The 15,388-nt window shown below is 37.1% G+C and overlaps 2 protein-coding genes and 1 long non-coding RNA gene across 4 annotated transcripts in view; 2 read left to right on the plus strand and 1 right to left on the minus strand.

The window, feature by feature from the left end:
• The first annotated feature begins 327 nt into the window (after positions 1-327).
• LOC107553120 (uncharacterized) lies at positions 328-4,605 on the plus strand. The gene is made up of 3 exons (XR_001604933.1): positions 328-378; positions 517-566; positions 4,437-4,605. It is a non-coding gene; the product is annotated as an uncharacterized lncRNA (long non-coding RNA).
• A 631-nt stretch (positions 4,606-5,236) lies between these two features.
• Positions 5,237-12,672, plus strand: LOC107553109 (enolase-like protein ENO4). The gene is made up of 10 exons (XM_016235235.1): positions 5,237-6,009; positions 6,128-6,270; positions 7,129-7,298; positions 8,450-8,578; positions 8,745-8,816; positions 10,544-10,702; positions 10,836-10,961; positions 11,050-11,242; positions 11,405-11,457; positions 11,974-12,672. Exons 1-10 carry the CDS (start codon positions 5,891-5,893, stop codon positions 12,199-12,201), a joined length of 1,392 nt encoding a protein of 463 aa, XP_016090721.1. The 5' UTR covers positions 5,237-5,890; the 3' UTR covers positions 12,202-12,672.
• The window catches only part of LOC107553087 (shootin-1), a 35,642-nt gene continuing 26,450 nt past the window's right edge, over positions 6,197-15,388 (minus strand). The window contains exon 17 of one of the 2 annotated variants that reach the window (XM_016235217.1): positions 6,197-6,249. The gene's annotated coding sequence lies outside the window, so the exon portion shown is untranslated. Of the gene's footprint in view, positions 6,250-12,665; positions 13,337-15,388 lie in introns of those variants that run through there. The other variant, XM_016235207.1, reaches the window with a different exon arrangement.

Consider the following 15,388-nt stretch of genomic DNA (forward strand, 5'->3'; position numbering starts at 1 on the left):
CATGATGCATGCCTTATATGAGGTCAAAATGTATTATGACGGCACGACAAAAATGCAGTTACTGGCCTTAAGGTATAAGCAACAAGTGGCTGAGCGCGAGATGCTTGGTCTGTGCTTGGCACGAATAAATATTCATAAAACATCAAATGTACTTGCTACAACTTTAGGAAAACCAAATAATACAAAAGCGGCAATATTGCTTGAGGCTCCAAGAAGTTCTGCAAGGAGGAAGAAAACAGACAACAGATCTGTCTGGGAGTGTCTGACCTACAGGCAGTCACATGTCTTGACAATGTGGATGTTTCCAGCTTTCACACTCTTGAAAAGCCTGTAGTCCTTCACAGGGCCCAGCGGTCGCCCCAACACAGGCAGGCACAGGTCCGTTTAAACAGGGTGTTTTAGCCACAGCTTAGCAGGGTTTTACGACTCTCTTTATTTGGTAACTTGTGGTTATATGATTCTCTTATGCAGTATATAAAGCTGGAGATATGCGTTTGGTTTGTCTCTATCACATAGATTACGTTCGGGTCGTCCTAAAGGAAGTGTCTATGGATCCTCTCCGAAATGTAAGTCAATAAACATTCTTAATCAAATGAAAGTAGTTGAGTGAATGTTAATTTACATATGTTTCATATGTTAATTTACATATGCATAATACATTTAATGTCTTAAGTTTTGCATGATATCCAACATTGTTAATTAGGAATTTTATATAGGCTAGATCATAATGCTTGATAGTAAACTAAATCTAATAAATCACTGCAACGTAAGTTAAATAAATTGTGTATTTGTCTGTAGTTTTTAGGCAATTAACCTGAATTTTGTGACTTGTTTTCAGTGCAAAATATGTATGTTCTCTTAGGCGGGATAATATAGGCTATGAAAAGAAAAGAAATGTTTGCAGAATGTCTGTGTAGATTGATCTTGAGAGTGCGCAGACGCGGCCGGCTGGTGGCGACAGTAACATACTTGAACTCAGAGGAGGTGACCGCACAGTCTAATGGCTACAAATATATCCAGATATCTGCTTGAAATGTTTTTAGTGATTTTGGTGAATCTTGATGCTCTGTTGAGTGAAATTGACCTATTTCATGAAATACAGAGGTGTTTTTGTACTTGTTCATCTTCAGATGAGACACATTCCGTGTGCATTGCATTAGAGAGTTTAACCACGGTACTGGACTGAATCCTACTTGATTTCTGTGAAGTTTACCGTGTTTTTCCTATGCAATACTCTGTATAGAGATACGCTGAAAAGAAATGCAATATTACCTGTTTCCTTTAAAAATCAAACTGCTTTTGCTCCATGCGGAAATACGATGGAGGCTCGGTTCATGTTTAAGCAAGCATATTTTGTTGTGTCAGATAGCCTATTGTTTACCGTCTGCCCCATCTGCACGACCCAGCCAAGCGCAACACAATGAAATGAGCCAATGAAACGCGCTCTAGTCCGTGACGTCAGTGATTCTGCTGCCCTCTCGATGACTTCCTGTGTCCTGAGGCGACTGACCTCCGCGTGAACCGAAGTTACAGTCACACAGGCGAACCAGACTGTTTACACTCCAGATTGCTCCATGTAAATAATGCTCTCAGTTTAATACAACAGTAAGATTATGTTAAAATGTCGCTTCTAATGTGTCTTTTAATAACCAAACCTAAGAATACTAGAGCCTAATGCATGTACCGGGGAAAAATGAAAACCATAAACTAGTCCTTTTCCTTCGTTAATCTGGACAAGGAGCTTTGCCTTACTGAACTAACAGCAACACAAGTTAATTTGTAGCACAGAAAATAATATTTTCGAAAACGAATACTATAATAAACTTGGTGAGAATTACCTAACGCAATAAAGGTATATGTAAGAAGGCAAATATAAATGAATTCTCACTATTACTCGTAACAGGCCTTTATGCTAAATGGTAACACAAGTCTGGATAGAGGACTGTGCTGCGCTCTGATTGAATCAGTTATAGACTCACCCTGAATTCAAATATATATCTTTTTAAAGGATAAAGTAAAAACTGAACACGGTTTATTAATACGCCACCATGAGCACAGAAATAAATGAACTGCTGACAACAGCGGAAAAAAAATCTGATGTGTGCTGGCAAAATAAATATTTCATAAGTCACTCTTTGAACTTCTAAATCAAAACATTGCAAATAATATCCTTATATATGTGCTTAATTAATTTACATCGTACGAAAAATGGTCAAATCATTTTCAGAGAGCCCACGCACCCACAGCTAAATATCTTGTTAGAAAGCCAAACAAAAGCAAGATTGAAAAGAAGCACAGAGAGAGTGTATGAAAATTACACGCTAAATTAAATTATACATTAAACAATAAAATAGGCATATTTTTATTATAAATTACTACTTTGTATTGGACTTTGCAAAACTGCGTGACTATAAATAACTAGACATGCTTTAGTGCATGAACGTCAGAGTGAATTTTGATAATGATCTAAAACAAATGTTTATTTCCATTTCCGATTTCTCTGATAGTGTGATAAAATATGAAATGTCAACAAAAATTGTTCCAAAACATTTAAATGATCTGATTTATCTGAAAATACCTTAACTTCATTCAAGACTTTCATACAACCCATTTAGGCCCATTTAACTAAATGCATTTAGTTTTCAAAGATTGAAAAGTTTGAAAATGAATAAAATATATTCCCATTAATGCTAGCTTTAACAGAATGTAAGGCAGATTGTCTTTTATATTTTATATCAAATGAAAGCATCGGTTAACATTACAGTGGTCATTGGCGACCTGCCGTAGGCCTATTCATTCCATCCAAACAGATCAACAAATAATACCTTTTAATGGCAACTCTTGCACTTGGGCACTTAGCAGAATAATTCATGTGGACTCATGCAATATATTAGATACGTTAAATAATACATTAATATAGCAGTCTTAGTTTGTTACGCAGCGGCAACTGCGCAGATCACTTTATTGCGTAGGCCTAGCATTTATAGCTATACAAATAATAAAATATAATAATACTTCATTAATATTATTATTATAGGCTACACTTAGGCCTACATTAATATTATTAGTAGTTGTTTTTATTTTTAAAATAGCTGTCCAATTGTCTTTTCTTTATTAAGAACCTGGATGATTGCAATTTAGTTTATTCAGAACGAAAATGTCTATATTATGACCGCGGCATGGTTTTTGGATAATTTAGCTACATTACCGCATTTTTCGTTTAATTTTAATTTTATTTTTTGACATGTAGAACAACCATTCAGGGTTTTCCACCAGCCTACAGTAAAATATTTCGAGACATTTAGTGTCTACTTTATAGAAACGTAACAGAACTGTTTGCTGAAACATGAGCATGAGAAATGTCTAGCTATCCTTGCATTGCCATTGTCTCTGATATCACGTGTTCCGCGGGTCCTAGAAGAGTACCGTCGCTAAATCCACTGAATCCGTAAAGCTCTTAACCAACAACCTGACACTGAGATCCAAATCATAATGCGGCCAAATAGGCTTATTTTGATTCATATGTTTAAGTAGCCTATGTTGGGTCATGTTTTAGTCTGAAACAAAATAAAAATGATTAAAATGATTAAAAATACACTACATAGGCTACTATAAAACGTTTTATATTCTATATTAATTGTTGATGCGACGAATAATGGTGCTATTTCTTCTCAAGTTTGCGAGTGCATGTAGTTTCCCCCCTTAAACTAAGTTTGATAATGCGTTATCAATCAGATTTATCATTAAATTAATTTAAGGCTTGTGAAGGTTGGGAACAAGAGGTCGCGAAATATTCAGCATTTTACGTCAAGAGGAATGGAGGATCCTGTTATGTTTATGGAGGCCACAACAGCGTCAAGATGGATATTGAACTTATTCCAATTAAATGCGTTATGAAAGAGAAACGCAGACTCAATTCTCGCGGTGTTACATCTGAGGTTGCGGAGCAACCGCAAACCGTCAACAAAGCCTGTCGCGCACCTGACAGCGAAGGACTGTAAAGAAGAAATTCTGTCGTAAACCAAACAACCATGTCATATAAAGGATTCTTGAGCCATAGCAAAGTATCAAAAGAGGACCAGGAGTTTTACGACTTGAAGAACAAAGCCGCAGAGTATTACAGGTCCACCGGGGTCCCGCAGAAGATAGAAAACGTCTTGAACGAGGTGTTTTGGCAGACGCCGGATGATATCTATGGTTATCTGGTGGGACAAATCAAATAACATATGCTTTTGAGACATGGCAACTGTTAACATTTGATCTTATAATTATAATTATACCTGCTGTAGAATTATAAATGACAATTGTCATTGCGTGTTCTCCAGTTTACTTGTTATTCCACCAGAATGAGGTCAGTATTGATGTAGGTCAGATCCCCATAATTACACACCAACATAATGAACTCAAATCAATAACTACCTACTGCTCTTTTTCAGGTGAACTATTTTTCCAGGCTCTCCTATACTCCAGTGATTAGTAAAATCACTGGAAGAGAGGTGTTTGACGGAAGAGGATTGACAGCAGTTCAGACCCAAGTGTACTGCATCATCAGGAAAGAGGAAAAGATATATTCTGAAATCATCCACACGTTTCCCCTACATTTCAGAGCAGCTACCAGTTTGTCCCATGAGCTTTAATTAAATTAACGTTGCTTTTTGTAGGCAACAAGATGGTTATCAGATCTGAGTGTCTCTGTTTTGCTGGTTATGAGGAACTGGAAGCTCATCGCCCTGTAACCTTTCACCTTGTGCCATTTGCACCATGCTGTTCACTGCAGAAAATTGTAGTGACAGTGACACAATGATGCATTTAGGTCACAGCATGTCCACATACTCATGCACACACAGAACAATTAAAGTAGCAGAGCGTGTGCGTTTGTACTGTAACGCACGTGCTTCAGCAACCAACCACTATTAGGGTGACCATACGTACCATTTTCCCAGGACGCGTCCTGGCCAGGATTTCTATATTGCCTAAAATATCTAGGTTTTGGCTTTGTTTGCGTGAGCAGACCGATCGGTGTATGACATCAAAATACCATACAGACAGTTCCTTACGCTTTCAAAATGCTCTCGAGGTACTTTAATGTCATACACCGATCGGTCTGCTCACGCAAACAAAGCCAAAACCACGATATTTTAGCCAATATAGAAATCCTGGCCAGGACGCGTCCTGGGAAAATGGCACGTATGGTCACCCTAACCACTATGTGTGAGCAACAGATCACTCTCTGTCTCTCATTCTCCATCTGTTTTGCATCCATCTCTCTATCGCTCTGTTTGCAAAGTAAGCATTATGTCTTCTGGCATGGTGGCCATATTGCAGTTGAGTGCTGCTGTTTTAGTTTGGCACATTTAGGAATTATGACAGTGATACATTGGAACAAGGAACAGGCAAACTGTATGCATGAGCTGGGAGTGAAGTGGACAGGTGAAAGGAGGAAGGGAGGAGAAAGAAAGAAAAGTGGGGAGAAACAGTGATAAGAAGGGAGAGGTGTAGAACACTGCCCAGATTCAGATCAGTGTTTTGGAAGTGCTCGAAAGTGATGACTCACTTTTCAACAGAACTTTCTGACTTCTGATCTCTGCTTTAGCATTAGCCAAACCCAAACATACTCATCTTTGAAGAGAATATTCGCCGTTCCGCTTATCGTGAAAGAAATGCATTGTTTTCAATGTGAAATCCACACATTTTGACAATGAAATACAAAGATCAAGTGGTGAACACCAGCACACAGCAGCACCAGGGCCAACAGTTCATGTGTAGATTGTTATATTCAGACCTTTGTCTTTTCAGTCTTGAATTTTGAAATGTCTTGTATTCCCGACCATGAACTCTTGCTTAATTCATTTTAGAAAAAATTTACAGTTTACTTTTTTATGAGGCTCAAATGTATTTTCTAACAGCAACCAGCACAACCAGCAACGTCTGTCTGATCAGAGAGCAACTCAGTCCAATGCTGCAAGGCTTCAACCCCACTGACCAAACCAATATGGACAAACTACTCAGGTGATTACACATACGATACAAAATACACAAGCATCACTCAAAGAACACGAAGGTTGTTATGATAACTAAGCTTTAATACACACATGCACGACTGAGGTTGTGTGTCTTTTGCCTGCAGTGATTTCTTCATGGCTCGTTACCTGGAGTACAAGGACAGCCTTAACAGAGAGGAGGAGGATGAGCTGAGGAATGAATCAGTGTCTGAGGCTCCTACACCTGCCCCTGCCCCTGCCCCTGCCCCTGCCAAAGACAAGAAAGGAGGTGATAAAGATAAAGGAGCTTAATGTTTTGCCATTTTTAAAGAGTATTTAGCTGTATTTCACAATAAAGAAAATGTATTTCACATATAATTTGAGCTCACACAATAAATATATCAGAATAGAAGAGGGATCAGAGTCAGGTTAAGTGAGGTTGCCACAGGTGGAAAAAAGCTCATCCTAGTACAGCAAGTAAAAAAACCCTGTGGGATTCAAAGACAGGATGGTTGACAGGATTGCAGCCAATCTTCTGCACTCTGCTGTCATCTCACTGATCTGAGACCTGTTGTAAAAAGCAGTCTGAAAGATTCCACACTTCTCTGTTATCATAGAAATCCTACTGGGAGCTACTCTCAGATACATTAGCAGCTTGTACTGAGTCACATGTGTTTCATTCTATGTGACGGTGACTCTGTTTGAACCTTTTAATTGAATCCAACCTTTCTTGAAATCTTAGAAAAATCAAAGATATACAGATTTAGAGGTGCCCCAGGTAACCTTTTCTACTTTAAAAAAACATTTACCCCTCAATAAATGAATAGTACTTTTGAAAAAGATGTTTAATATGATGGTTTTCAGTTATATCAGTGGCCTAGAAAAAGCTGTTTTATTCTGCATGGAGTGGGTCTTCTCTCATGGTGGCCGCCATGTCGACATCGCACACTCAGATAATCTCTGCAACCCCACCATTATTGGACATTTTTGCTAGAGAAATAATCAGGAACTAAAAACTTTGATGCTTCAGCTCTCCTTTAAGATTCAGATGACATAAGATAATATAATGCACTTTAAACTGCAGATCCTTCATTTTGACCTCTCCATCCCCTGCACTTTCTTCTGCCGTCACTCTTTTTGTATTCAGGTAAAAAAGGAAACAACACAGAGAAGCCCCTCCCTCCTGCAGAGACCCCAGTGCCAAGGCTGCCAGGGGCTACAGCAGTGGGTGTGGATTATTTGGCTGTGGCAAGAACTGCTGCCAGACTTCTAGGAGAACCCTTATACCGACATATCACATCAGTCAGTGTCCCGCAGGTACTACACCATTCAAAAGTTGGGGGTTGGTAAGATTTTATGCTCACAAAGGCTGCATTTATTTAATCAAGAATACAGTAAAAACAGTAATGTTGTGAAATATTATTACAATATAAAATAACTGGTTTATTATATTAATTTTAATATATTTTAAAATGTAATTTATTATTGTGATGGCAAAGCCAAATTATTCCAGTCTTGATCCTTCCAATTCACTCTGATATGCTTATTTAGTGCTCAAGAAACATTAATTTATTAACAGAAATTATTATTATCATCAATGTTGATAGTTGTGCTCCTTAATTTTTTGTGTAAACATACATTCATATTTTTTTTCAGGATTCTTTGATTAATAGAAAATTAACGACATTAAAATTTAAAATTTTTGATCAATTGAACGTGTCCTTGTTAAATTAAAGTATTAAAGGAATAGTTCATCCAAAAATGCAAATTTGCTGAAAATTTACCATCCAAGATGTAGATGAGTTTGTTTCCTCATTGGAACAGATTTGGCTTTACATCACTTTCTCACCAATGGTGAATAGGTGCCATCAGAATGAGAGTCCAAACAGCAGATGAAAAAATATCACAATAATCCACAAGACTCCAGTCCATCAATTAATATCTTGTAATGTGAAAAGCCACGTGAACATATTCAAGTTCTTACAAACACACAGCTTTTTACTTAACAAGAGTGGATTACTTGTGGATTACCATTCACTGCAGAGGATCCATTTGTGAGCAAGTGATGTAATGATACATTTATCCAAATCAGTTTCAATGATGAAACAAACTCATCTACTTCTTGGATGGCCTGAGGGTTTGTAAATTTTCAGCAAATTTGCATTTTGGGGTGAAATATTCCTTTAATTTCTTTAAAAAAACAAATCACATCAAATCAAAAAAATATTGCTTTAGGTAGCACGGACTGTATTATTGCTTTAGTTAGACAACTTTTAAAGTGTATGTAAATACACAGACACACGTCATGCATGTTTATCATCAAGGTGACGTGTGTGCTTGAAGAACTGCATTACGGGAGAAGACGTGTTCTGATGAACTTATTATACAGAAATATACTAATAAATAACACTATACTGATGTAAAACTCCTTTTTTATCCTCTTCCTCATTTCCTGTGAACTGCTTTAGGCTCAGAATAAGACGCACCTGACAGCGCCTATGATTACAATACTGAGCTGTGGAAAGAACTCTGCGGGCAAACTCAACCTGCTGGAGGAGGTCATCCTCATGCCCAGCTCATTGCAAAGAGTCAGAGAAGTATGCATGTGCTTAAGGATCCCACCTTTTTACACTTAAACAAAAACAAACACTCTTTTAGTAAAGTAGGCTGTGTTCAACACAGAAGTGTTAATGCTGTACTGACTGCTCTCACTCCAGTGTCCAGACTACTTATCTTTAGTGTGTGTGTGTGTTGGCCTGGCAGGTCATTGGCATGGGCCTTGAGCTGCAGTGTGAAATGAGGAGAGTTTTGAATGGATCTGCGTATAAAGCTGGGGTAAGGATGCTCTCATAGGGTTTGACTCTTTGACAAAGGGACATAATGTTCTATGCTCCGGCTCACACAAAAGCATCAAGCAGCACACAAATTATGTGTGGATTTTTTATTTTTTTTGATGCTTTGTTGGGGTAATTATCCGCACATCATCATCTGAATGAAATAAACAGGCCTCAATCACATGCAGGGCTTATGAATGACGATTGAACCACTTAACAGCATGTCACACAATAAATATATATTTATGTTTAGATGGGAGGCTATTACTGGTGCACTGTGCATTGTGGGAACCTCAGAGCACTAATGTTATAGCCTTGATATAGACCTTCATAACATTATAAGGTAGGGGTGCTGGATTCGGTTTAGTTCTAACATTCCCTGGTTTTCGGTTGAGCTTGTTCAGGTGAGTTTGATTTACAAGTGGAACTAAACGCTACCACCAGGAATGGCTTCTGTAAGGATACATAATGGATTATCAATGGGATATCATTTCCCAGTTAACACTCAATCGTACAATTTTATGGTATAACCTCCTTGGATCCAGCACTTTATGTCACTTGCTTTTTGTCAATTTCTCTAAAACCATGCGTGCCGCAGCTACACTTGTTAAAGAGGACAACCTGGGCTTTTCAGAGATCAAATGTCTAGGGGTTTGGCCATGATTACTGCCCCTCTTTGGTTTTAAAAAATGTCTGACATCAAGAAGTCAGTGATTTTATGGAAAGAAGAAAAGAAAATGTATTGTTTTTGCAGTTATCATTACATGTTAATGTGCAAATTAGACACATTGCATAAGGTTGAGAACACCCATTATTGACAATGTTTACACAAACTGTGAAATAAATCCAAAAGTAAATATTACCTTTCAAAAGTTTGGGGTCTGTAAAATGAATACTTTTATTCAGCAAGGATGCATTAAACTCATCAAAAGTGACAGTAAAGACATTTATAATGTTAGAAAAGGTTTCAATTTCAAATGAATGCTGTTCTTTTTAACTTTTTATTCATTAAATAATCCTGGAAAAAAAGTATCTAAAAGTAGCACAACTGTTCTCAACATTGATAATAATAAGAAATGTTTCTTTAAATAAAGTCATTCCTGAATGAAATAAGCCTCAATACAGATTTGTCTGACCTGATTGTATGACATCAAAATTCATAATTATAATTCACATCAAAATATATTTTAATCTTTAGTGCAAGAATGAGACTGTAAATATGTAAACTGGCTTGAGTGCCTTATAGATGGATTTATTTATTTAAAAGATAAACATGTTTTTAAATAAATACATTCATAAATCCCACAATTGTTTATGTATTTTAACATCTGTGTAACAGCTGCTGAAAATGCAGCTACAACTTAACAGTAATAAATTCTATATTCAAATGTATATATACAGTATATATTTCATATTGTAATAATATTTCACAATATGGCTGCATTTACTGTATTATTTATTTTTTATCAGATAAACACAACTTTTTTGAGCATAATAGACTTCTTTCAGAAACAGTAAACATGTAAAAACAAATCCTACTAACCCCAAACTATTGAACAGTAATGAATGTAAAGTAATAATTCTGTGATAGCTTTAATAACAATTAATAGTCCCAAGCTAGTATACTGTCTGAAACTTTTCAAAACCATTTCCATTTTGCCACATGTTGCCAATAATTCATTATGATGATATATAATATTCTTCTATCACTAACCTAGTCTTTCTCAGCCTATAGGTGTAACAGATGAGGGAGCGTTACAGGTGGGGTTTGAACGTCCTGAACAGGCTCTTGATCTGGTCACAGAGGCATGTGCTAACCTGGCATTGCCTTTGGGTTCAGACCTGCGCTTGGCTATAAACTGTGCAGCACACGGCCTGATGGAGAATGTGAGTGATGAGAAGACAGAACAGAGAAATAATTACTTTCACGTTCACCCAAAACAAGTACTGCAAATGTTTAAAATAAAAGTCTAAATAATATACAGTAACCATTTTAAATGTTTTTCTTGCTGTCTTCTAGTCACGTGGGAAGTATGAGGTAATGTCCGGCTGTCACAAATACCCAGATGAATTGGTGGACATATACGAGGGTCTGATTAACAAATATCCTGCTATCACATCCCTCATTGATCCTTTCAGGAAAGAGGTGAGATTAAATGTGATATTAAACTCCTTAGTGTACCAAGTGTCATGCAGCTCATCTGGTTGAACTGACAGCGTGTCTCCGAGTTAAGGATGTAGATCAGTGGGAGAGGCTGGCTTCAGTGATTGGTCAGTCATGCTGCCTGATTGCAGATGCTGCAACCAATCTCTGTCCTCGCTGGAGTGAAGCGAAACCCCTCCCATCTGGGGTCACTAGGGTCATTATTAGGCACCATAGTGATATGACCATCTCTGACCTTATACAAAACATAGCAGAGCGGAAAGGTAGGCTCCGAACATGAGCAAACAGGATGAAAGTGTATTTTACTCAAATCTAAGTGCTCACTGTGTGTTCTGGCATTGTCGCTTTGACAATAATTTGCATAACATCCAAGTCTAAATATATTGACTGTAATAAGTATGTAACTCTTCCCTATGCACACTTAGATGCAGAGACAATGCTGGCTGCAGGCAGTGGCGATACATCAACTGTTGACCTGGTGGGTTGATAACAATTCTGTTTTTTGTTAGGGAATTCATTTCTCAGTGGTATGTGTGCATGTAGTCTCTGATTAAGTCTTTTAATAAAAATACAAAAATAAATAGTGAAATCAGATTAATTTAGTTCCTGAATATGTGCCAATGAACATACCAGTCAAACAACTGATGCAGCTCATGAAATTACATTTTTATCATACTGTAGATTAAATGTGATGCTGAACACAAACCAAATGTATGACAAGAGTCCAAAGAACTGAGACCGACAATTTTTCTAATTTAGTAGAAAAATTTTAATTAAAAACTATATTAATTAATTTGCATTTTAAAAAAAAATAAACATGAATGTTAGAATTTAGCTGATTTGATTAGTATAATGATTACTAATGGAAAATCTTAAATAATTATTGGTTTGATTTGTTAGACATTTTTCAAAATCTGAAAACTTTCAGGTTTAATTCGATTTTTAGTCACAGTTTCTTTCTTCTGGACCTGACCATATGTGTGTGTGTTTAAAGGCTGTAGGGTCAGGTGTGTCCTTTCTCAAACTGGGCGGGTTGAGAGGACGAGAGCGAATGGACAAATACAATCGTCTGATGGCGATAGAAGAGGAACTGGAGCATGAGGGGATCCTGGGTACGGTTCTGTCCTTCACACATTCTCACACTTACATAATGGCAAGTACTATAAGTAGCATCTATATTCAGAAAACAATGTATAGTACCTTTGTGTCTTTCAGGTGCTAGAGAAAAAAAACAGCCTCGGTTAGCTCTTTCCATACATTTAACTCCGGAAGCGGCTGTGACTCTGTGACCATCTCTACTTGATGTGACTTCATCTCCTGTCTGTCTGTCTGACATTATAACAGTAAGGTTTGTCTGACCTGACTGCATGGCATCAAAATATATTTTTTAGTGCAAGATTGTAAACATGCAACATGTAAACTATCTCATCACATGCACCATATTCCTGTGTGATATACTTTAGTGCTTATAGATGGTTTATACATTAAAAAAACATTAAATAAACATAACCATGTTTTTTTATATAAAGCCCACCCACAATTAATACATTTTAATATTTTTCACAGTAGTCACAGTGAACATTTGCAAATAGACCTGCCCACCATATCATTCTTTTGTGTGATTGTCCACAAAATTAATTGTGTGTGTGTGAAATATTACACTTCAGATTTAAATACACAATTTAATTACATATTTAAGTATATAAATGTGTTTAATATTATTGTTTCAATTGTAAAATGCATCTGGGATTTCAGAAAACTGAGACAATGGACTCCGTCCCCCTTTTTTCTCCCCCACACAGACAGGTTCTCTATATACAGACAACAGATACTGACACACACACACACACACACACACACACACAGAGTGACTGAATGGGGCCAATTATCCAGCCTGTTCAAAAGGGCAGCAGTGTCCGCTTCATACAAGTGTTTGTGTCTGTTTATGTGTTTGTGTGAAAGAGTGTGAATGGACTGTTTTGTGTTAACAAGTGAGAGAAAACACAAACCCACAGCTGTGCTGCAAAACTACAGACCACAAGAATGTGACACGTTCAGCTCCTAATCAACTCGCAACATGTTCGTTATCTTGTTTACCTCTTAATTGATTCATAGAAATCCTAACATTGAATTTACTAACATTGTACCTTTTAAAGAGAGAAACACAGCCAAAATACATTAAACTTACATGATGCAGACCAGAGAGCATTTTGTAAGTGTACAATGGGTGACATCTGTGAAAAAATAGCTATTTCCACTCGGCAGGAGTGGAGGGGATCCTGGCAGTATCCGCAGAGAGACAGAGAGATTTGAGACCAGCATTACAAGTTACTGTGGCTTCCCATCAGGCAATCATTCTGTTTGAAAAATAAACAAAATTACTAACAAAACAGGCTAAATTAAGCGTTTTACACACACATATACACACTCTGGACTCTAAATTGTGGTTCTGTCAGTAGAGGTTGTTTTGTGTTGCTTGACTATGGTTTTGAAACAAGTGCAAGACAAGTGTTTCAGAACACCATAAAAAAAGCAAACATAAGAAAGACAGAAACAGCAGCAGAGCAACAGCCCAGCACGGTGTTTCAAGATTACTAGCTCGTCGAGATTGACACAATGTTTATAATAAGACGAGAGAGAGACTGCAGTTGGGCAAGATGTTTATTCATTTACACCTCACATCTTCAACAAACGCCAAACCAGAAACATCAACAAAGCAAAATACACAAGGAGCGGGACAGAAGAGCTAGTATAAATGAGTAGATTATTGATTGTATTTTGAGTACTGTTGGGGAATGGAGTTGAAACCGATAGAAAACTTCACTCCAAGAGGATCTAGATGCTTTCTAGAATGTTTATCATTCGGGTTTCTGATCTCTTCCACATATAGTTTTAAGGTCACACAAAGTCCAATAATAATAATAATAGTAACACTTCACACAGTAAGGTCCAATTAGTCAATACACTAACAACATTAAGTAACAATGAGCAATACATTTGTTACAGTATTTATTAATCTTTGTTAACATTAACTGTTCACTGATAGTTTATGTTAGCTAAAGGTTGAAATTAACATTTAACTAACATTAATAAATGCATTAAAAGTATTTTCATTGTTAGTTAATGTGGTTGTTAATGTAGTTAAATGGATAGTTCACTCAAAAATGAAAATTATCCCATGATTTACTCAATCATTCATTCAGAGTTATATTAAAAATAATATAGGTTAATAAAGGCCTTCTAAAGCAAAGCGATCTGTTTGTGTAAGAATAATATCCATATTTAAAACTTCATAAACCGTAATCTCTTGAAAAAACGGTCATACGCACGCTCACGAGAGAGTGGCGTTCCAGCGGATTATGTAGGACGTATGCGTAGCATTAGCTCCAGTGAGAATATGCTAGTCTTGCTAGAACAAAGTTTTGTTCACAGCAAAGAAAAACCAGTCTCCTCTTGGCTTATATCGAAATACCCTTTTTTCTCTTTACAAATCCTTGTTTTGTACTTCTAATTCGTGACCGGTGTTTTGTTTTGCTCTCCTCTGCCCTTCCGTGTTCGTCACTTCTCACTGGAGCTAACGCTACGCATACTGTACATCCTACATCATCCGCTGGAACGCCACTCTCTTATCATGACAGAACGTGCGTATGACAGTTAGCAGAAGCTAAAGATTACGGTTTATAAAGTTTTAAATATGGATATTTTTCTTACACAAACACATCGCTTCGCTTCAGAAGGCCTTTATTAACCCCCCTGGAGCCGTGTGGGGCACTTTTATGATGGATGGATGAATGCACTTTTTTTTAAAGGGGGTTATTCTGCGATAACTACCGGCTGGATGTACATTATCCCGCTTATTACACGGCTAATTTTGAATCGACTTTTAATATATTATTAGCTAAACAAACGCAAAGCTTCCACCAAGAAAAAACTGTTCCTAGCAAGAGTACAGCGCCGACTTCAGTTACCCGGATGAGCCTGTGTTATAAGCTTTCACCGGTTGTTATCGAGGGATAACATACCTCGGAATGTCATGACTGACCAATCAGAATCAAGTATTCCACAGAGCCGTGTAATAAAAATAAATAAAGTTGTACCAGTAGAACAGCCTAAAAGCTGTGAGAAAGAAAAATACTTCCTAGCCTATATACAAAAGACTTTTTTTTAACAAACTTGAAATATCTCTATCAACTCTCATGCTATATGGGCTTTAGTATACAGCTAGTTGACTGCAAAACTGACAGTCAAAATATAACTTTTCACGAACAACAGTAGTTTAACCAACATTTAACATCGTTGTTTACCAGATTCACAATGTGTGACATTACAAACATCCATGCGGCTTTCAATGGACCTCAAAGATTCAAAGCTAGATCTGAAACGGCACAACAGCATTCCACAAAGCTCTT

This window comes from Sinocyclocheilus grahami, unplaced genomic scaffold, assembly GCF_001515645.1.
Source record: "Sinocyclocheilus grahami isolate Dianchi unplaced genomic scaffold, SAMN03320097.WGS_v1.1 scaffold18.1, whole genome shotgun sequence".
NCBI lineage: Eukaryota > Metazoa > Chordata > Actinopteri > Cypriniformes > Cyprinidae > Sinocyclocheilus > Sinocyclocheilus grahami.

Bases quoted from the DNA above. Each gene is read 5' to 3' on its own strand.
- LOC107553109 (XM_016235235.1), top strand. From the start codon at position 5,891: ATGTATTTTCTAACAGCAACCAGCACAACCAGCAACGTCTGTCTGATC. The intron at 11,243-11,404 runs GTAGGCTCCGAA...ATGCACACTTAG, and splicing joins AAACATAGCAGAGCGGAAAG to ATGCAGAGACAATGCTGGCT. The intron at 11,458-11,973 runs GTGGGTTGATAA...GTGTGTTTAAAG, and splicing joins ATACATCAACTGTTGACCTG to GCTGTAGGGTCAGGTGTGTC.